Source organism: Terrapene carolina, unplaced genomic scaffold (assembly GCF_002925995.2).
Source record: "Terrapene carolina triunguis isolate 2854851 unplaced genomic scaffold, T_m_triunguis-2.0 Scaffold23, whole genome shotgun sequence".
NCBI classification, from domain to species: Eukaryota; Metazoa; Chordata; order Testudines; family Emydidae; genus Terrapene; species Terrapene triunguis.
In genome coordinates this window covers 16,894,438-16,916,675 of record NW_020664374.1, presented here as the reverse complement: position 1 = coordinate 16,916,675, position 22,238 = coordinate 16,894,438, and the positions used below count along the sequence as shown (strand labels likewise).

General features: G+C 41.0%; 1 protein-coding gene across 2 annotated transcripts in view; it reads left to right on the top strand.

Annotated features, from left to right (window-relative positions):
• LOC113405127 (CTP synthase 2) overlaps positions 1-21,904 on the top strand; it is a 134,079-nt gene extending 112,175 nt beyond the window's left edge. Inside the window, exons 17-21 of one of the 2 annotated variants that reach the window (XM_026649735.1) lie at positions 304-400; positions 5,946-6,090; positions 14,710-14,715; positions 17,997-18,107; positions 20,833-21,904. In XM_026649735.1, the coding sequence (XP_026505520.1) occupies positions 304-400; positions 5,946-6,090; positions 14,710-14,715; positions 17,997-18,066 (318 nt within the window). In that variant the 3' untranslated portion in view covers positions 18,067-18,107; positions 20,833-21,904. The remainder of the gene's footprint in view (positions 1-303; positions 401-5,945; positions 6,091-14,709; positions 14,716-17,996; positions 18,108-20,832) is intronic. The other variant, XM_026649738.1, reaches the window with a different exon arrangement.
• The last annotated feature ends 334 nt before the right edge of the window (positions 21,905-22,238 follow it).

Here is a 22,238-nt window from a genome sequence, read left to right as displayed (position 1 = left end):
ACATACTTGCTTATTAGCTACATAATACATGTTTTAGAATATTAACCATGCTTGATACAAATATAGTATACTAGTAGGAGCCATTTTAGTATTTTGGATGTATTTCACATTTTAAAAAAATTGTTTAATTACATATTACGTAAGAATCACCAATTTTACAAATTTCCACTGCACAATTTTTAAACAAGGGATAATTCCCAGCCCCTACTTTCCTACATATATATTTAAAAATTAAAACTTATCTACCTTTGTTAACTATGTAAATACTACAATAATTACTACCCGTATTTTTCAATTTTCCAGGTAAATCCAGAATTGACTGGCTGCTTTGAAGAGAAAGGTTTGAAATTTGTTGGCCGTGACACAGAAGGGAGTAGAATGGAGATCATTGAACTGGAAAGTAAGTAGCTCAGTTTTTTTGTAACACCTTCTGCATATATTAAATAAGTGAGAACATTATTAGAGTGAACTGTATATAAAAACATTACTAACTAAGCCAAAAATGATTCTTGTATCCTATGACTGCTCTAGTACAAAGGGACGAGGCTCCAACCAGAATATGTTAGGAACCACTCCCCTCCATTTTTCTTCTAGGACGATACGTACAATGCAGTGTCAAGGAGTCATGCGGCTCTCTTCCAAAAGGCTGACATCCTAGCTCAACAACTCCTGACCACATCAGAATACGCAGGTGGCAAGGTGTTTGCCAAACCAATAGATAAGGTAGTGGCTGAGGCATCAAAAAAGCCAAATAACTTCTTCCCCTCAAACAGGTAGTCTGGAAGGGATTATTGCCTTTACTGAAGAGCAGATAGCCTTTTTGCGGCTATTAATTGTCCAAATAACTCTGAATAAACTCAATAAAGGGAGTGCCAGATGGGATTCTTGCTACCATTCTACCTTTAACCCACAACAAAACACACAACTCCTTTATGTGTCTCTTCCCTGAAACCAAGGAGAACCACTGTCTAGAAAGCAAGCTCTGTTCCTTCACAAAGAAGTTAACTATTTTTACTTCAAACAGGTGGGTTTTAGCAATATGGATACTCAGTAGATTTGGATTACTACACCAAATAAGATTTATTTTCTCCCCTATGGCAAGGACCTCCAGAAGACACAAAACATAAAGGAGAAATTATTCTGCAGATTGACTTGACTTTACTTTGTTGAATTTTAACATTGTACTGCCAGGAGGGATAATAGCTCTCTTCTTCTTTTGAGCCCCTTGCTAATTCATCCCTATTTTAAGTCACTGAGTCTAATAAATGTTAACTGTTAGCTAAAATTTCAGCCATTATATACAGAATCAAAGTTAAAGGCAAATTGTTATTGGACAGAACACTGTTTCTGAAAGGATTCTCTGGAGACATGAATGGTGAATTAATTTTACACACCATAATGTGTTATTCAGGCTTCCAAAATACCTTTCAAGTGGGATATTATAAACTGCTAAAACACAAGGTTATATTTCTGTTTCTGTCAAAGAAGAAAGCTTTAATTCTGAACCAGAGTTTGAATGAAGATGTATTTCTATCATGTCAAACATCTGCAGTGTAGATTGCCACTAAGGTGTACATCAGCTTTCATAATCAAATAACTCTCATGGTAATTTTTTGTATAGTTTGTTCCTGCTACACCTGCTGATAATTGGTATTAGAAGGCTATTTCATTTGCTTTGGATGAAATGATTTATGTAGGGAGCATAATGAAATAGGGCAGGGTTTTTAAATTATATGTTACTACGAGAGGAATAAGAACAGCAGTAAAACCTGGAATTATTTCACAATGGTTTGCAAAGGGGCTCTGATCATTGAAGGGGAAAAACAATCCCCTCAGGGGAGTTAGACACTGGGGACAGAAATATATTCTACCAAATAGGGTAGGCAAAGCATTTCAGAAGAATATCCCTACAGATACTATTTTGATGTCTTGCAATAATCTTGTTTTGCTGCTTTTACCATATAGCATGGTTCCCTAAAAGAAACAAGCAATGGAACCAGATTCCTTTAAAACATATAAAACTACCAGATTTTCATTGTTATAGGAAAACATGCTTTTCCTGTAACCACCTTGTTGACTGGTGCGAGTCTCAGCTGAGAATACCAAATTCAGGACAGACTGATAAAAATAGGGCAGACACACCCAAACCTGGTGGCTATTCTAACATTAGATGTACCAAGCCAGTAACTGAATGAGGTTCTGTAGCACCACACTGGTCAACAAGAAGCTAACAACACAGCCCCCTTTGGCAACCAGCCCTTATCACCACCCAGACATCTGATCTTTATGATGAGACGTTACTGAAAACCATGTTCATCATATATAAAGTTCTTCCAATCCCAAAAGATCAGCCACCTCCCCAGGTCAATATATAACTCAGATCTTACCCAACATCAAGCTGATGCCAGTCCATTAGTAGCTAAAAACTAAAGGTTTAACAACATAAAAAGAAAAAAAGTTCTTAAATGGTTAAGAGAATCAGATACATTACAAGTGATTTTCAGAATCTGTAGATCAGGATCATAGCAGTGATGTTGAATCTACTAGGTTGTAAACAAAAAATCTCTCTGGTTCACCCAAGCAGGTCAGGGGTCATTCAGTCGTATGTTCAAAGCTTCCTTAGAAAATCACAGTGCAGAGATGAGAAGCAGGAATGAAGACAAAGCAGTGATGTCACAGATTGCAAATTTTAGCTCAACTCTTGCATGGAAAGTTACTGGCCAATATGGAGTCCCGGATCACATGAGCATGGAAAGTTACTTGCAAAAGATGGAGTCTTAGTTCACATGTCCTCATCACATGTCCTTACATGCTTTGCTAATTCATATGGGTAGCCATTGGCTCCACACTGTCTGTGGCATCTTCAGGAAGGGCTCACTGAAGAGCTGATTCCTGTCAATGGCCCATCACCATATGGATGGCCCATCAACCAGTGATGGCTAGCCTGAATGTAAATTTGTCTGTGGGGTATAAGCCAGGAGCACAACCCATGTTTGAGATACAAATACATAGCAAGTATTCATAACTTCAGATACAAAGATGATATATGCATATAAACAGGATTATCATATTTAGCAGATTACAGCTTTTCCATTGATACCTTACATGGCATGCTTTGCAGTGATATATTAGTGATTGTAAAAGTAGTGTACACCTGGTTTTCAATGTCATAGGAAAACATACTTTTCCTGTAACCACCAACTCTATGATAATGCAGCGGAACTCACTGGAACTGGAAACTGTTTTGGAAATTGTTGTACCAGAAGAGAGCAATGATCAATATAGTCCAATGTCCTGTCTCTGATAATGGTCAATGTTAACTGCTTTAGGGCTTTAATAGCAGCATCCTTGTGGGAGAAATAGGTGTATGGAACAGGAATGTCCTAAAACATTTCCCCTTACTTTCTTTCAAATAGTAACCTTACCTAAATGCTCAGATTTAAACTAGAGAGACAAGGTGAGTGAGGTAATATATTTTTTTTGGACTAGCTTCTGTTGATGAGGACAAGCTTTCGAGTTTCCCAGACCTGAAGAAGAGCTCTGTGTAAGCTTGTCTCTCTCACCTATAGAAGTTGGTCCAATAAAAGATATTACCTCACCCACCTCATCTCTCTAATATCCTGGGATCAGTATGGCTACACCAACATGCATACAACAATGGGAGATATAAACTAGACGCATCTTGCTTCAACATAAGCACACTATTCTATTTTTAAGAGAAACATATACCTACTCTATTTTTATGTTGGCTTTAGAAAGTCAGTGCTGCTACTCTATTACTTTCAGTGTTTATATTGAATGTGATAAACTACTATTTATAATATATGTTCATTGTCTTCTCTGTCACACACAAGCTATAGTAAGGGTCATTATAATGTATAGCTGCACAGCCTTAGAGTAGATGTGGCTATTAGTGCTAGCATCAGCAGTGCCTTTGACCATTTTCTTTGCTACAGTCCAACAAATAGACCTGGTGTCTTCAGGTGATCTTAAGCTCTCCAGATGTTTTTCTAACATGACCACTTAATGTTCTTTAATTACATGATCACATACTAGTTTTTCCACAGGACCCCTCCTCATTCAGTGAACAGAATGGACAGTGCTTACTGAATCAGCATATTTTGTTTGCTTTTCATTGTTCATGGACCAGGCCTTATTTTCTGCACACTATCCAAACCCTGCTCTGAAGACAGAAGTATTAATTTCCTCAAGGACTTTTCTGTGGTGCTCATTGCTGTAATATCAGAGTGATCCACAAATATTAATGTATCTTCATGACACTCCTGTGAGGTGAGGGATGGCATTTCCATTTTGCAAATGGGGAGATGAGGCACAAAGGTTAATCGAGCATATCCACTAATCAAGCTGAGACACTTAGAACTTGATTTTTCAGAGTAACTTAGCATTAAATAGTACTTGCTCAAAGCACAGCCCCATTGCCTTCAGTTGCAGCTGTGGGTGCTCATCACTTCTGCAAATCAGACTGTACAGTCTCAAGTAAGGAACCCAGGAAATAAGTGACCACCTGTGAAAATTTTGGTTTAAGTGACTTGCCCAGCAAGCCACAGAAACTCTGTGGCAGAGGCAGGGATAGAATCCAGTTCTTCAGGGCAGCATTCAGCTGTCCTCCCCATGAGACCAATGAAGCAGGGATCCTACAGAGCCTCCTTCACTACACAACCATGATTCAGTCCCAGAGCAGGTCCATCCCTTCATTGAATGAGGCAGGGGTCCTGTGGAAAAAACAGTATGTGATCATGTAATTAAAAACTGTATCAATGCATACACATGGGATGAATGAATTAAGGTCACACAATTCCCATTTACCAGTCAGAATTCCCCATCAGGAAAAAACAGAGTTCTCCTTAGAGGAAAAAAAAAAGTCTTCTCTGTTAGTAGTGACCATACTTATTGCAATTAATCCTTATATTTCTATTCTACAGTATTTTATACCAAAGGTTGCAGGTCAGTAGTACACACAACTGGGACATCTGATCAGCTCCTTTGTCCTACTTGAAAAGATTGAGTAAATATATTCTCTGGAGCTGGTCAGGAAAATACCAACAAAACATTTTGTCAGAATTTGCCCTTTTGTTGAAATCAAACCATTTCACAGAGATGATTTCCTGCCAGCTTGTCCACCTGACTCCACAGCAGGCTGATGGGGAGCCAAGAGCCAGGGAACCCTGGCTCTGAGCTTTGCAGCTTCTTAGTAGCCCAGGCTTCCAGCGTCTCCATGCCTTTGGGGCAGCCCGTCACGCAGTCTGCGTTGGAGTCAGGGTACCTCAGGGCTTCTAGGTTCTGCAGCAGCCTACCACACAGACTACACCTGAGCCAGAGCTCCATTCCCTTGTGTGGATAATTACAGTATTTTGGGATTGTGTTCCAAGTCAGAATGAAACCAAATATCAAAATCCTCCGCAAAATGGGGTCATCATTCTCTTCCTATTTCCAGCCAGTGGGCCTTCTTGACACTTACTTATTTCAGTGGGAGTTGAAGGCACTCAGCAGCTTGCAGGATCTGACAGTTTATTATGCACACTGTGCTTAGATTTATGTGTATCTGTACATGCACACAAAATATGTAGAGACTAAACTAAACTACAGTGTAAATATGAGAGATAAGCCTAAGCACACTCGGTGCATTCTAGTGATTTCATTGTAAATATGGGAATGAAATCACGAGTGGCTTGTGCTATTATTGGCATTCAGGTCTGCATATTACAGCCTGTATAGCTGTATTCAGTTTTCCTTTGTTGTATTTAATCAAAGAATATTAAGATCTTTTTCCCCATTAAATTCATATGAAATTATAAGATTTGGAGAGGTATTTATGAAACCTTGAGTGTCCTGTGTTAAATCTTTTTCCTTATAAAGTAGCTTTATTAAGAACTCTCTTCTATTTTCTAGCCTTTACCATTTTCTTTATGCCCTTTGGATTTTAGATCACCCATATTTTGTTGGTGTCCAGTTTCATCCAGAGTTTTCCTCGAGACCTATGAAGCCCTCACCTCCATACCTTGGTCTCTTGCTTGCAGCAACTGGGACACTCAGTGCATACTTGCAACGTGGATGTAAATTGTCTCCAAGGTAATGTTATTATTTTCTTGTTTGCCTACAGTTTCAGCAGGACTATCCTTTATTGATACAATAAATCAGGAAGGGAAGGGGGCTTTTTTATATTGATTTTTATTACATTTATGAGAAATCCTGACTCCTGATTGGCTAAAAACAGTCATTTGAAGAGCCATATCTCTGTATTTTTCCTCCTCTAAGACTAACAATAGTAGGATCAGAAACAATAAAGTACTACAGTAATGAAATGCAAATAAGTACATCCTGACTGGCTGCAATCAGTTCCAGGAAAATTATTTCTCACCTCACAGGAGGTGTCTGGCCCTCTAACTTCACCTGTGTTAATGGTTATTTTACCTGGAAAAAGGTCTGCTGGCAGCTCATGCAGTTAAGTGAAGTTCTTACCTATCTGTATGTGAATGAACATAACAATGAAACAGTGAATGTCAAGGTTATTTTGTTGCAGCGAGGTAATAATATTGAGCAAGCAGAAAAAGGCCCAAAGCAAAACCCAAGTTTGGGGAGGATTTGAACCTAGGTCATAATTTTGTGGCTGAGCCAAACCAAGATCTCTGATCCCAACAGCCCCAGACCTGTCTCTGTAACCAAGATAAAGTTCCTGGGACATTTCATTTTTATAGCAATACTTTTCAGCCTGTGTTAATTAATTCATATTTGTAAAATGCTTTAATGATCAAAGATGCCATGTTAATAGTAATAATTATAAAGAGCATGTGAGGCCAGGGGAAACCTAGGGTAAAATGGCAAAGCTTCTCAAAATATAGACCACTGTAAGATAACCTACTCAGATCCAACTTTGGATCCTGAAAGCAAAGTGCACAACTTGCCAGTTTTGCTTTTTTTCTGAAGACTCAATAGGAACATAATAATTACCAAGCCAAATCAAACTGCTAGTATTCTGATTCTAATAGTTTACAGCAGATCTTTCAGATGCAAGTGAACTTCAACTCTGATGGTCCTGGCCATTGTATAATAATGTACATATAGGGAAAAACTCCTTCCTGACTTCTGCAGGCCATCTCTTATAAATCATAATATTCAAATACACCTTTACCCTGATATAATGCAACCCGATATAAACGAATCCGGATATAACGCGGTAAAGCAGTGCTCTGGGGGGGCGGGGCTGCGCACTCCAGTGGATCAACGCAAGTTCGATATAACGCGGTTTCACCTATAACGCAGTAAGATTTTTTGGCTCCTGAGGACAGCGTTATATCGGGGTAGAGGTGTATTACCTTAATAGGGCTGTCAATTAATCGCAGTTAACTCATGTGATTAATTTTTTTATTCGCAGTTAAGTTTTTTGAATTAATCGTGATTAATCGCACTTTAAACAATAGAATACCAATTGAAATTTATTAAATATTTTTGGATGTTTTTCTACATTTTCAAATATATTGATTTCAGTTACATCACAGAATACAAAGTATACAGTGCTCAATTTATATTATTTTTTATTACAAACATTTGCACTGTAAAAATGATAAAAGAAATAGTATTTTTCAATTCACCTCATACAAGTACTGTCGTGCAATCTCTTCATCATGAAAGTGCCATTTACAAATGTAGATTTTTTTGTTACATAACTGCACTCAAAAACAAAACAATGTAAAACTTTAGAGCCTACAAGTCCACTCAGTCCTGCTTCTTGTTCAGCCAATGGCTAAGAGAAACAAGTTTGTTTACATTTATGGGAGGTAATGCTGCTCGCTTCTTATTTACAATGTCACCTGAAAGTGAGAACAGGCGTTCGCATGACACTGTTGTAGCTGGCGTCGCAAGATATTTACGTGCCAGATGTGCTAAACATCATATACCTCTTCATGCTTCAGCCATCATTCCAGAGGACATGCTTCCATGCTGATGATGCTCGTTAAAAAAATAAAGCATTAATTAAATTTGTGACTGAACTCCTTGGGGGAGAATTGTATGTTCCCTGCTCTGTTTTACCCTCATTCTGCCATATATTTCTTGTTATAGCAGTCTCGGATGATGACCTAGTACTTGTTCATTTTATAAACACTTTCACTACAAATTTGACAAAATGCAAAGAAGATACCAATGTGAGATTTCTAAAGATTTAAGAATCTGAAGTGCCTTTCTAAATCTGAGAGGGATGAAGTGTGGAGCATGCATTTAGAAGAGCAACACTCTGATGTGGAAACTACAGAACACGAACCACCAAAAAAGAAAATCAACGTTCTGCAGGTGGCATCCGATTCAGATGATGAAAATGAACATGTCAGTCCACACTACTTTGGATTGTTATCGAGCAGAACCCGTCATCAGCATGGACGCATGTCCTCTGGAATGGTGGTTGAATCATCCAGGAACATAATCTTTAGCGCATCTGGCATGTAAATATCTTGTGGCGCTGGCTACAACAGTGTCATGCAAATGCCTGGTCTCACTTTCAGGTGTCATTGTAAACAAGAGCAGGCAGCATTATCTTCTGCAAATGTAAACAAACCTGTTTGTGTGAGCGATTCCCTGAAGAAGAAGTAGGACTGATTGGACTTGTAGGCTCTAACGTTTGACAGTGTAGAAAATGTAGAAAATATCCAAAATATTTAAATAAATGGTATTCTATTATTGTTTAACAGCACGATTAATCGCAATTAATTTTTTAATCGCTCGACAGCCCTATTTGTTAACCATTGCTACAAATGTTATAAGAGGCATGGTCATAACATTATCTATCCCGTTTTCAAATTCAGAGTTTCATTTGATGGCCTCCTGTAGTAGTGCATTACAGAGGTTATCTATAAATTGGAAAGGGAAGTACAGTTTTATTGGTTCTAAATGAAATGTCCTTTCATTTCTTTAAAGTGCCCCTTTGTTCTCAATGCGTAAAGGAGCGTGGTGTATGTCTCTGGCATGGTAAAAGAACATATAAAAAAATTCAAAATCTACTAATCAGCCATTCCAACTATTGATTATCCTAGGGGATATTAAGTATACTAGTAAATGAAAGGGTATTTCTGAAAAAGTACAGACTATTAGGGAGATGCCAGAGAAAAACAAACAGACAATTCTGAAAATAGAAAACAAATGTGATTCTTGACAATTGCCATCCTATACATATATTTTCTTTCCTTGGTAAAGTAATGAAACAAAGATTAAGTAAAAGAAATCACTAAACATTTAGGGCCAGATCCTCAGCTGGTGTAAATTGGAGTATATCCATTGGCTTCAGTGCAGCTATGTCAGTTTACAGCAGCTCTGATCCCTAAATCCAAAAGGGACCATGAGCAATAAGCATCATGGGTTTATAAAGAATAAATATTTACAGATAAAATATTTGATTATAAAGCTTGTAGATGAAGAGAGAACTTCAGAAGTAATATATTTGGATTTTAGTAAAGAATTTGGTACTGGGTCTTGTGAAATCTTGCTTGAAAAAGTAGTAGAAATTAGCTAATGTCATGTTGGTTATAAAGCCACTGAAGTAGAATAAACTAATTAGGGGAAAAAAGCAGCACCATGTAAAGTTGAAAGAAGGTGTCTAATGGGAAACCACAGGAATCATCAGGCCTGGTCTTTTCTAATAACTTCATTAATGGGTCTGGAGCAGGGGGGTAACAATAAATTAATGACATTTGCAAACAATACTAATTTAGGAGGAATTGGAAACACCAGTCAGGGCACAGGAATGATACAAAAGGACTTGGACAGTTTAGAAACATGAGCTGAAAAGAATGAAATGAGATTCCACTTGGAAAAATGCAGAGCAGGGGAGTAACCATCCTTCTCTACCTAGTTCTGAAGTATTCCATTAAATTCTGATAACCACATTAATAGAAGAATATTGACAAGTTAGAGGGATTGAGAGAAGAAAAAAGTAAAAGAACTAACCATATGTAGTTTAGCTAAATGACACTTAAGGAAGGGATACAATATCCAAATATCTGAAGGGTGCAAATATGAATGGGCCAGAGACCTCTCTACAATTCCCCAAAAAATGACCACTGACTGAGGGGAGGTCTCGTGGGGGGTTGTTGGAGAGTGAGCCTGCCCCACGGAAGGAGCTCCTGTTCCATGGGGCTGGGCCCAGCTCCCCACTCTAGGCGTTGTGATTTGGCATGTGGGGTCACAGCGCCATTTGGTTTGGGGGCCTTCTCAAACAGGGGGCCCAGGGCAAACTGCCCCTTTTGCCTCCCTCCTGCCCTGGGCAGCCTTGTGAATGAGGAGGAATTACTTAACGGTTACCACTGGGAATAATGGAATGAAATTAAGAAAGGGAGAACTGAGACTGAATATCAGCACGAACTCTGATGACAAGATATATCTGGCTCTGCAATAGTCTCCCTAGAAAAGTGGTGGAAGCTCCTTACTTTGCACACTGTAGTAGGCAATACACTGATAGTGTAAAGTAGGAAACAATCCAGCATTGGCAGGGAAAATAGTAGAATAGGAAGTTAGGAACTGCATCACAGGAAGACTGGCCTCTATAAGGGGAAAGTGGCTGGTCTCAGCTGTGCCGTAATTAACTATATCCCAGCCTGAGGCGGGTGGGGCTAATGGGAGCAGGTGTTAGTATGATGAATATGTGGGCCTCATAACAAGGCTTGAGAGAGAATATTTAGGAGGAGGAAGCCATGTGAAAGACCCTGCGGTCAGGTCTATAAGAAGCAGGGAGGTCCCTGGGAGAAACTGCCAGAGTCCCTGTAGAGGGAAACAGTGGGAAACCTGCTAGGAGGAAAAAAGCCGCTAGGGAGAAAGCTGTGGAGAGCAGTGCTCAGTTTAAGGTGCAAAGAAGAACTTTGCAGAGCCTGGGCGTAGGGATGAAGAGCAGGGAATGTCAGAATAACCCAAGAGAGGCAGAAGAACCATTTGTTTGGATGTTTATTTGAATTTTCAGTTGGACTGTTGTAATACCAGAAGGGGACTGAACTGGCTGGAGGACTGGGCCAAGGAAGCCACAGACCACTGCAGAACCAGAATGGCAGACACTAGGGGGTGTCAGAGGGGAACTACCCTTGCAATGCCAAGTCCTGGTTTCAGGGGATGCTCTCGTGGTGTTCCCCTCCCCCTGCCAATTATAAACTACTATATCAGTTCAGACCAATGGTCTGTCTAGTCTAGTACCCTGCCTCTACCAGTGGCCAGCACCAGATGCTTCAAAGGAAGGTGCAAGAGACCCTGAAGTGGACAATTACAGGAAAACCTATAGGGGAAGTTCCTTCCTAAACCTAATGAGTTAGGAGTAGATTCTCAAAGAGGACATAAGCATTGCAACGCTAACTCCTAGGTGTCCTGCAGTCTGCTAGAATTCTCAACCCTGACTTAGGCACCCAGACTCCCTGTGCACTGAATGGGGAGCGTTAAGCTAGCCAGGAGTGAGATGTAGGGGTGGGGATTAGGGCCCATATGCATAAAGGGATTTTGGTACCTAACTCCTATTGAGCTGTGCCTTAGGCACTTGTCTCTGCTTTAGATTCTTAGCCATGAACTTTTTCCTGGAGCGAGGTGTCTAAGCCAAGTCAGCCATTTCTTACAAAAAACAGAGACTCCACCCCCTTATAGTCAGTAGTCAGCACACTCACCCAGGATGTGGGAGAGCCAGGCTCCAGTCCTTGCTCCAATGAATATTTAAGTACTTATGCAAAGTGGAACAGCTTCAACAGAAGCAATTGAATGAGCCATCCTCCAGAACAGCCCATAGCCCAATGGTTAGGACACTCACCTGGGATGTCAGGGAGCTGGATTCAAGTCCTTGCTCCAAATCAGGCAGAGTGGGAATTCAAATTGGGGTCTCCTACATCCCAGATAAGCACCTTCGCTATTGGGTATTCTAGACATACAGCTGCACACCCCAGCCAGTTTGAAAAATTCCTGACCTGCTTTCTGCCCCCTTTTGTAGAGGTTAGGTGTGCTCTGAGCATGCCTAGTGGATCAGGCCTGGCAGGTGATATAGTTAGGGGAACACCTAGTTTGAGAATCTTTCTGGGGCTTAGATGTCAGCAAGAGCTCCGATCAGCTCATTAGCTGTGAGATGGCATCAGGAGTTAGGCAGCTTTGTAGGTGCTGACTGGTGGAAATGGAGCCTTATAGGGTTAGGTAGCAGTTTTGTGAACGTTAGTGTACTTAAATGTTGGTAGTCAGGCACCTAAGTCCATTTGTGAATTGAACCTTTAGGTATTGACTTAGCAGTGTGCTTAGTTAGTTAGTGGTTGACTGAAGTCTAAGGGTTCTATCCTTTCTAAATGCGTTTTAACCATCTAATGTAACTGGACGTTTTCATTACCCATATAACAGTCTAATGCTTTTTTGAGTCCTAGCTTCTGTAGTAGTATTACTAGGCAATTTGCCTCAAAGGCATCTGAAAACCCGGAAGCAAATCACAACCTTCCCTGCTTCCTCCTTGCTCTGGGAAGGAATTTTGCCTCAAAGGTGTGTCTCTGAGTCACACTGCCTCTCAGGTCTACTCCTGGGGTGGTCTCCTTTGCTCAGGGCTGTGCCCAAAGGCAATCTCTAGTCCCATGGAAACAGTGACACCATTGGTATAATTCCTAGTGTCTGAAAAGTTCTGGGCAAAATAAGACACAAAAGGATTGATTTTTTTCTGCTGTGTAGTGGAGAGAGGGGAACAGCCGATTGCTCCCTGATTTTCAGCTGCCCAGCCCTGGTGTAAGTTAAAAGGGGCAGCTTTAATTTCTGTCATTGACATAAGATTCTTCGGAGACCTCTCGCCATTGGAGAACGGGGCACATTAGAACCTTGTTTTTCCACACCTTCTCCCCACCCCTACCTTCCATTATGCCAAGAGTGGAGATTTCAGCGGTGCCTCCCCCACCAGCTCTTCTGCTGGTGGAGATTCCTGCTACACACAGGGAATTCTCCAAGGGAATCTTCAGCTGGCTTAAATTTGATCTGCATCACAGCAGATTATGTCTTGTTTAGACATGATCTTAACTCCCTGCCCCTGTAGCAGCTGAGATACATCAGTGGGGTGACATGCTGCAGCTTACATTCATGCCCCATCACCACATGAACACATCCAGATGATTTAAATAGTAACACGAACAGGAAATCCTCTCCTCTTAGCTGCACCTAGGCACTACATTGGCTGATACATGATGGTATGTGAGGGGAAAACAGATGTACAGTAACTAGAATAAACAGATGGGGACACCCCAGGGCTCTAAATGTGGGTGAATTTGGTGCTAATGGAACTCTTGCTTGAGTGCTGGGGGAGGAGAATGAGGCTGGATCCATCCTGAAAAAGTCTGTATAAAAAACCTGCTCCTACATAAGAGTGTTTCTGCTTGCTACCGTTTGGGAATATCTGTCCCCCAGCTCTTGCCCCAAGTGATATTTCATTTTATTGTAATTCACTGATATTTTTTTAAGTCAAATTTTGCCCTAAATTACCTCCTGTTCAATCAATCAATCCCAAAAGATAATTTGAACCTTAATGTTCACATCCGACAGGCAGGATAAGATGGAGTAGCTAAACATAACAAGCAGGTGTTAGTGTCAATAGGGCTCTGAGGAAATGTTCTTGGGCAAAGCTAATGGCATCATTTTGTTCCAAGAAGTCTTTACTTTTTTAACAATTACTTAAAGCCATAAAAGGCCTGATCCAACTCTCACTGAGTCCATTACAATATTTCCTTTGACTACTGTGGGAGTTAAATTGAGGCCGAAGTGACTGACAGAGTCTTCACCATTATTATTTCCAAGGCCCAAAGGTTCTGTTCTGAGAGCTGAAGTTTGACAAGATATAGAGACCCCATCTGCTCTCCCGTTTTCTCTTGGCCATGCCCTCACACTCTGGATGTGCAGAGGGGGGATGACATAGAAGCGGCCCTACACAACCCTATCATTCCCCCTTGTGGTGGGAATATGGTGTTGCCAAAGCAGCACAAACCAAGTGAAGCAAGTGGGATCTTGCTCAGCTCAGGGCACACAAACTGAAAGAAACCCCATGGAAGGAAATAAAGACATAGTTTTTTTCAGTGAGAGATCACTTCAGTGGACAAAAGTTTCTTAAAGGAAAAACCGTGCTTATTTGATTTTCCCACCACTTTCTTAACCAGAAAACTTCAATGAGATTTATATAATGTATTTAATATTAGCCACCCCCAAGCACAAATAGCTATTTAATCTTTATGTGTAATATCTCTGCAGCATTTCAGTGCAATTTGAAAGGCAATACACGCTTGTTCCCAAGAGAGGAGATTACTCTTTGCTGGATAATACAACCCTGAGACTCTGTACAGATTTTTTCCAGTATAATACATTTCATATTATAGTAAATCTTATAAACTTGACGCAGATATTGGTTTGTAACATAAGCAGCTGCTGCCTGGAAAGTTTTAAATCTTTTTTAAAGCAAGACAAAAATCCTTAGCTTTTTAAAATTAACGGTATATATGCTGGATGGAGAAACAAAAGATAGGGCACGTTTCCTCAAACTAATAAAAGTTCCAATATTTGCAAGTGCTAATAGAAAACTTAAAGGCTAATTGTTTAAGTGGTGTTATCATAACATGGCAAAACACTGCAATTACTGTACTTGAAAATGTTCTGTATTATACTGTATTAAACGCATAACTGTTTTAATAATACAAAGTTTTTATTCCATGCTTCCTTGGGCACATTCAGAAAGAAGTAAGTACAATGGCAATGATGCTCTGATGAAACTGTGTGTGTCTGTGTGCATTTGGCATGCTTGACCATATTGTTAGCAACACTTTCCTTCACTATGGCTGGTGCATGTTGGTAATGTAATTGTTTCCCACATATTAAAATCCTCAGGTTGATCATGTAGTTAGTCCTATATGACCCTCTCTTTTAACAAGGTTAATCAACCACATACATATAACACGAAGTACAGAAAGTTATAGGTTAAGACTTAGGGCATGTCTACACTTGCCATTTAAAGTGGAAAAAGTTCCTTTTTTGTGCAAAAACCGTGGGAGCGTCTACACTTGCCAATGACTTTTTGTGGTGAAACTCAGAAGTTTCACTGCAAAAAGAAAACCACCTCCATGAGAGGCATACAGCTCTTACCAGTGATGCTTTTCCGGTGATGTGCAAGTGAAGGCACATTCTTCCTGTTTACAGAGCTTTTAGCCTCCAGAGGATATCCCACAGTCCCTAGGTGACCATTCTGGCCAGCAGCTCTGCTGCTGTGATGCCAGGTAAACAGACATCCACCCCTTACCCCTGTAAAGCCCTGGGAACTTTGAAACTCCCCTTCATGTTTTCTTGGCAAGTGCTCACTTATCATCTGGGCAGGTGACAATGCCTGCTCCACGGAGCAAACAATCTCCTGCTTGAAGCAATGCTGAGTTACTGGAGCTGATCAGTGTTTGCGGAGAGGAGGCTGTGTAGGGACCCAGGATGCCCTACGATCACCCCCCCCCTTCCCACAAGACCCATCGTCGAAATGGAGAGAGCTGCACTGTGGGATAGCTGCCCTAGAATGCTGCTCTCATTGGCGATGGAAGTGCTGCTAATGTAAACACTCTCTGACGCCTGAGGAATTAAGCGTGTACACAAACCAGCGCTTTACTTTTACCGATTCCCTATCACTGGTGAAACATACAGCGCAAAAAATCTGCAAGTGTTGACATACCCTTAGTAAATGTGAAAGCAACTGAGGCTTGATCTACACTTAAAAATATACTGGCGTAGCGATATCCCTCAAGAATATGAAAAAAAACACAACCCCAAGCGACAGAGTAATGCTGACAAAAAACCCCATGTAGATGCGGCTATGCTGAAAGAAGAATGCTTCTGTCGGCATAACTAATGTCATTCAGGGAGGCAGTGTCCCTACATCAGCAGAAAAACTCATTCTGACAGCATATTCTGTGTCTGTGTTGCCATAGGTTCCTCTCTCCTGCAGGGACATAATGAGTTACATTGTTGCAGATTTCCTCTAGCAATGAAAGTCTGAAATTAAATAAGACAACTTTGCTGTCATATACCCTATCCTAGGGTACGTCTACACTTACTTCCTGGTTCGGCGGCAGGCAATCGATCTTCTGGGATCGATCCTGGAAGTGCTCGCCGTCGACGCCGGCACTCCAGCTCGGCGAGAGGAGTACGTGGCATCGATGGGGGAGCCTGCCTGCCGCGTCTGGACCCGCGGTAAGTTCGGACTAAGGTACTTCGAATTCAGCTACGTTATTAACGTAGCTGAATTTGCATACCTTAGTCCGAAGTGGGGGGTTAGTGTGGACCAGGCCCTACTCTTTTACAATTTTAGTCTTTTAATTAGGTAATATATATAACATGAACAAGACAAGATTAAGGTCAAATCCAGCGCCCTAGGCAAACTCCATTGAGCCCCAGCATAATTTAGAGCAGTTTAATGACTTTTCTAAATTACCTGAATTGCAGTATACCATCTCCCTTCCAACTAAGCTGCCAGTCAGCTCACCAGCTCAGTAGCTGTCAGAGTGGGCTACCGACTCCCCGGTTTTCACAGCCCCCCTGTGATCGCAGGGAGCTAAAACAGCTGGGGGGTACACTGGAGGAGAGTGCCAGGGATCCACCTGGAGTGTTATCTTCTGAACAGGTTTAATTTGGGCATGCAGAAGAGCTCGCCAACCCAGATACATATCCTCTGCCATAGGCTGTGCAAGGAGCTGTCCAGTCTGTCTGGTCAAGGCTGCAGTGGCCTGTTTGAAGTTCCTTCAGCTGACCACTGTGCTGCTTTACATTCTTCACCATTTCTGTGTTCTGTTCACTGATAAAATGATCACTAGCACACTAGTTTCTATCCTGTAGAAAACAATGTATCGTTATAGGAAACAGGAGGTGAAGGGGGAAGTTGTTAGGATGTTAGTAGTGCATTGGTAATGGTCTTGTTCTGAGGATGTGATTTTGAAATAGCAGAATTTTAGTTTAAATATAAATTAAGTTTTTTGGTGAAGTCAAATAAATAAAAGTGGGCCTTTAATTAGAGCTGGCTAGAAAATGGAAATTCCTTCACATGAAAAATATGTCCACACTGCGATAAAAGACCCACGACATGGCCATGGCTGGCCTCGGGCAGCTGACTCAAGCTCGCTGGACTTGGGCTGCAAGTGCCCTGAGACCCCACAAGGGGGAGGGAGGTCTGAAAGCCTGGGCTCCATCCCAAGCAATCTACTCTGCTATTTTTAGTCCCATAGCATGAGCCCTGCAAGCCTGAGTCAGTTGACCTGGGCTGCGAGGCTCACTGACCTGGACCTTTTTTGCTGTGTGGACGTACCCTTAGCCTCCCCCTATTTCTGGGGCCAGAACTAGGAGGGGGCAGGAAGGCTGAGCGCCTGGGCTCTTTGCCTCTCCGGTGTTTGGGGTGAAGGCAGGGAGGTCTGAGATCCAGAAAGGCAGATTCAGGGCGCCCAGCCATGGCAGGCCTTTTGGAAGGCTTTTGTCAATTTGACTTTCTGCCTACAGGCAGAAGAGCCTTCTAGGAGGCAGCCTTCGATGGGAAATTCCCAACCCGCTCTACTTTAAATTTTTCTCAGTGTAAAAACAAATGCCTTCTCTATTGTAAATTAGACCATTCCTTTTCTAATCTTGTGCTGAGAACTTGCTACTTTCAGTGACATCAGTGGTGGTTGCAGTCACTCAGCACTCTTCAGCATCAAGCTGTTAAGTGTTAAGACATAGTAACCAAACAAAAAAAAAAATATATTGTCAGTATGGAGTACTGGTTCTCATCAGTTACTTAGGACTCAATTTAGAAAAGCACTTAAGCAGACGCTTAAGTCCATTCCTATTGAGGAAAACACGTTACAATGACATTACAGTCAAGCCTGTGCTTACATGCTTTCCTGAGTAGGGAGGCTTTCCTCAAGCAGGACCTTAGTGTGGGTCATTGGGGTTGGAGGGCTTGAGACAAAGCAATTATTTCTTCTACACCACTCACACAATCTATTCTTTCTTGCTAGTGATAGCTACAGTGACCTCAGTGATGACAGTTCTCCAGAAAAAGAACCTCCTGATTCAGAAACAAGTTGAACCCCCTGCATGAGAGCAGAGAATTGGAGAATGCTACTGAGGTGAACAGGGTCCTTTTGTTGCTTCTTTCTTCTTGACTTACTGCAAGAGACAAAGTTATCTTGGGTCTCCCTCTCACTCCAAATCCCCTCTGAAAGCTTATCTTTTCTCCCTTGCCTGCAGCATTTAATTTCTCTCCCCTTCTGTTGTTTAACTTTGTAATTGTATTATTAAAATCTGCAGTGTGTTTTGGGTGCAGTTCTGATATTGTTTGAAAAGCTATTATTTATAATTATACTTTTGTAATCTTTCCAAAAATTGTTTTCTTTACTTGTTTGTTACTTTAGCATGCAACTCAAAATGAGTTTGATTCCATTGTGTTGACTTGATTTTGTTTTTGCCCCTCTTTGAACCATTTCTTTGTGTTTTATTTTCTGTTGTCATATTTCTACCAGAGATGGACACTCGGCCTTAGGACAGTGAAGACACTTCATGATAAATCTCGGGGTTCAGCCAGTGTAGGGATGTGAATTTAGCAAGCTAATATTTTTAAATTGGAGTTTTGTTTGCTAATATACTCTTGCTAAAGTCCTGTTACTTCTAGTTGTTTGCTTCTTTAACAATAACAGTAATGGTCTCCACAGCTATCTGAATGTGTATTTCCCTTGAGGCATCTGACCTTGGCTACGTCGTGGATTGATCCGCAGTCTTACTTTAACCATTGAGACTTAACACAAAGCCTTCAAGATCATGGCCAGTGTGTTAATCTCATTCATCCCTTCATTCTGAACCACGATGCGGTGTTCTTGAATACCGTTGTATGCAGTTCATTTTAGGTTTCCATTTCCCCAATTTGATCCTCTCTATTTGCATGGCATAACTGCTGTCTGCTGTGCCACATTGGTGATTAAGGCTGCATATAAATAAGGTAGACTGAGGCTCAGGAGATGTGAGTTCTGCTCTTAGCTCAACCACATATTTCTTCTATGACCTTGAGCAAGTCACTTTGGGTGGGATTCACAAGGTAGAATTAGTTGCCGAAGTCCAATATTTAGACACCACTGCAATCCACAAAGCCTTTGCTTAGCTGCTGCCTAACCTTGTAGGTACCTAAAGTCTCTCATGCCTAAGTTTCCAACCATGAAAATCCCCCAGGTGCCTAAATTTCAGCAGCTGAATATGTCCAGAGTAGTGTAAGTCCTGATACTGCTTGGCACCTAACTCACACTTAAGCCCCAGAAAAATTAATGAACTAATTAATGACTTAATGGGTAGTGTGCTTGGAGCACAAATAAACACACCCAAAACGGGAGGAGGTGGTAGAGTGCCCCCCCTCCCTTACAACTTTTAGTCCAGTAGTTAAAGCACTTACACAGGTTCAATTCCCACTTCTGCCTGAGGTGGAGAAAGGATTTGAACTTGCGTCGCCTACCTCCTAGAGGGCTGCCTTAGCCAATAGACTATGGCATATGCCTGGGTAGCTGTTTCTCCATCTCTCCTGTTTAAATAATTAAATAGTCATTGGCGTAGGCAGACTGAAAGTGGGGTGGCCTATATAATCACTGGGATGGTCATTCTTACTCTGTCTTTGGCCCAGTGCATATTTAAGTATTTATACACAGTGGAACAGCATCACTGGGAGAGATTGAGAGAGTCCTGATCCAAAATGTCCTAGCGCGCAGTAGCTAGGGCTCTCTCCTGGGAGGTAGAAGATCCATGTTAAAATCCTTTTGCCACATTAGGTAGGGGAGGAGGGATTGAACTTCAGTTTCCCTTATGCTGGGCGTGTGCTCTAACCAGTGAGATAAAGCCTGTTCCTTGTTGGCTAGCTTAGACAACTCCCTGCTAGTGTGATGGCTTTTGTTAATTCCATTCTTAGGTGCCAGTGCCCACCATGCATTGTATAGGGAGCTTGGACACCTAACTCAGGGCTGTGAATTCCACGAGGCGGCAGGTGCCTAAGCCCCCTTGTGAATCCCACCCTTCATCTTGCTATACCTCAGTTCCCCATCTGTAAAATAGGGATAATGATACTTCCCTACCTCACGTGGCTGGGGAGGATTAATCTATATGAGAATCTCAAATACGGTGGTGATGAGCAGCTTAAAAAAGTCAGTAAAGAAATAAAACACTTCTCACCCTGCTTTCTGCCTGAGCTGCAAGAGCAACGCTGTGACACTGTGTGTGTCTATAACTGACACCAAATTTATGAGATCCAGTTTAGCTTTGACTATGGGTTTCCCAACAGAGTGCATGATGGCAAATCCTAACATGCCATTAATCTAGGTACAGAATTGTGACTCTTCAGATGCAAATTGCTTGCATAAATGTATTTCTGTGGTGCTTTAAGTTACTTTGCCAGCAGAGTTTCAGATTGAAGAATCTACATTTTTATTTTGATTTCTCACCAGCAGGCACTAATTACATTCTGTAGAATTACACTAGATGAGCAAATAGCACACAGCTTTACTTATAGGCATAATCAAATTACAAAAGTGATCATCGCCTCAGTTACCTTCATTACAATATTAAGATTTTAAGAGGGGCATGATTTCCCCTAATCAAGGGTGGATGCACATGTAGACTATATTTGCTTTGGTTCATTAGCACTCTGCAGAATCTAGGTAAACTTGCAGTATCTACTGTAAAATTATTTTTATGTCCATCATCTATTCCACTGGGTACATGGACATTAAGGGATATGCCAACTATAAAAATGCTAAATGGATATGCAGAGAAGGCTTGTACACACACTAATTCTTGCCTCTTTTTTTTGTTTTTGTTTAGAAAGACAAAACAAAATCGAATGGAAGGAAATTCACACTAATTGGTTGCACCATTTTTGTACAGTCTTATTTTCCATATATGATATAAATAGCATATGATATAGACTGTAAAGCTATTACAGAGACTTAACTTCCTCACAGAAGCATTTGCCTCCCTGCTATGGATGTGAGTTGTTTCCAGTTGTCATTTTCCAGATGATATTTTCATTCCCCTGTACGAGAGTAGTTCTCCAGATAATTGCTGTTTGTTTAAAAATGAGACAAAGGACCATCAAATCTTAGCTGTCAGTCACAATAATTGGTCTTGTCCTATGATTTCTGAATGATCTCAGGTGAATCTGCCGTAGTTCTTTATCTGTAGCAATCTTGATTTACACGAAGATTTGGGGTTGTTTTTTAAATAAAATGAAACAGGAAATAATGCTTTTGCCTTAGAACAGTAAAATGTATTTTGTGTGTGTGCTGTCTGTGTGCTCAAAGGTGGGAATGAACTAAAAAACAAAACTGATCTTATATGTGAGCAGTGGAGAATCGTTTCAGTATTAAGATTATTCAATAAATGTTTACTCCTTTGCTGTTGACATAAACAAGGCATTATGTTGGTCTATTGTAGTCTTCACGGAGTTTAATAACTGATGCTGAATATGCATGTCTTTTCATTTTGCCTCTGCAAATGCAGCGTCACCATACAGCTGCTAAAATTTATCTGCTTCTTGCTTTCACCCGAACAGTAATATTTTTGAAAAGCTGATAATACTGAACATAATGCTAGTCTACTAAATTCTAAATGGGATAGCAGAAGGTTTGAATTTACTAGATGCCTAAGAGTATTTAAACACATGGATACACAATAAAAAATAATCTAGTCAGCTGTAAACAAAACATTAATGCACAGAATTTAAGAGGGAGAGATCCTGGGGTCCAGCTGGATTGCACATAGCACATGTCAGGAAATGGATACAAAGATGGATTAAATCTCATCTTCACACTCCTCTGATTCAGGGGCCACTCTATACAGAGCTGGTCCCCTTGTGCCCCATTAGAGCAGCCTATGGGCTATTCTAATTTATGACAGATGCAAACACCTAGAGCTACTAAAACTACAACCAGTAACCAGTGTCTCCTAGGGGTGTCTTGGCCACAACCTACCTTGCCTACTATCTGAGCAGCACAAGGGCAACAGATGATCCCCTAGTGAGTCCGCCAAGGGCCAGTTAGGATGGCTCTAGGACCAGATTCCACCAGTTGTGTGACCATCCAAGGTCTGGCCCGTAGTGTGGATCGGCACCCTAAAGCTAGCATAGCCCAAATGTCTGAAATGAGGTCCTCAAGTTTCATGTTTTAATTTTATAAATTAAAAGGTTATTTTTTACCCAGGCACACTGGACAGTCATCTAAAAAAAATGA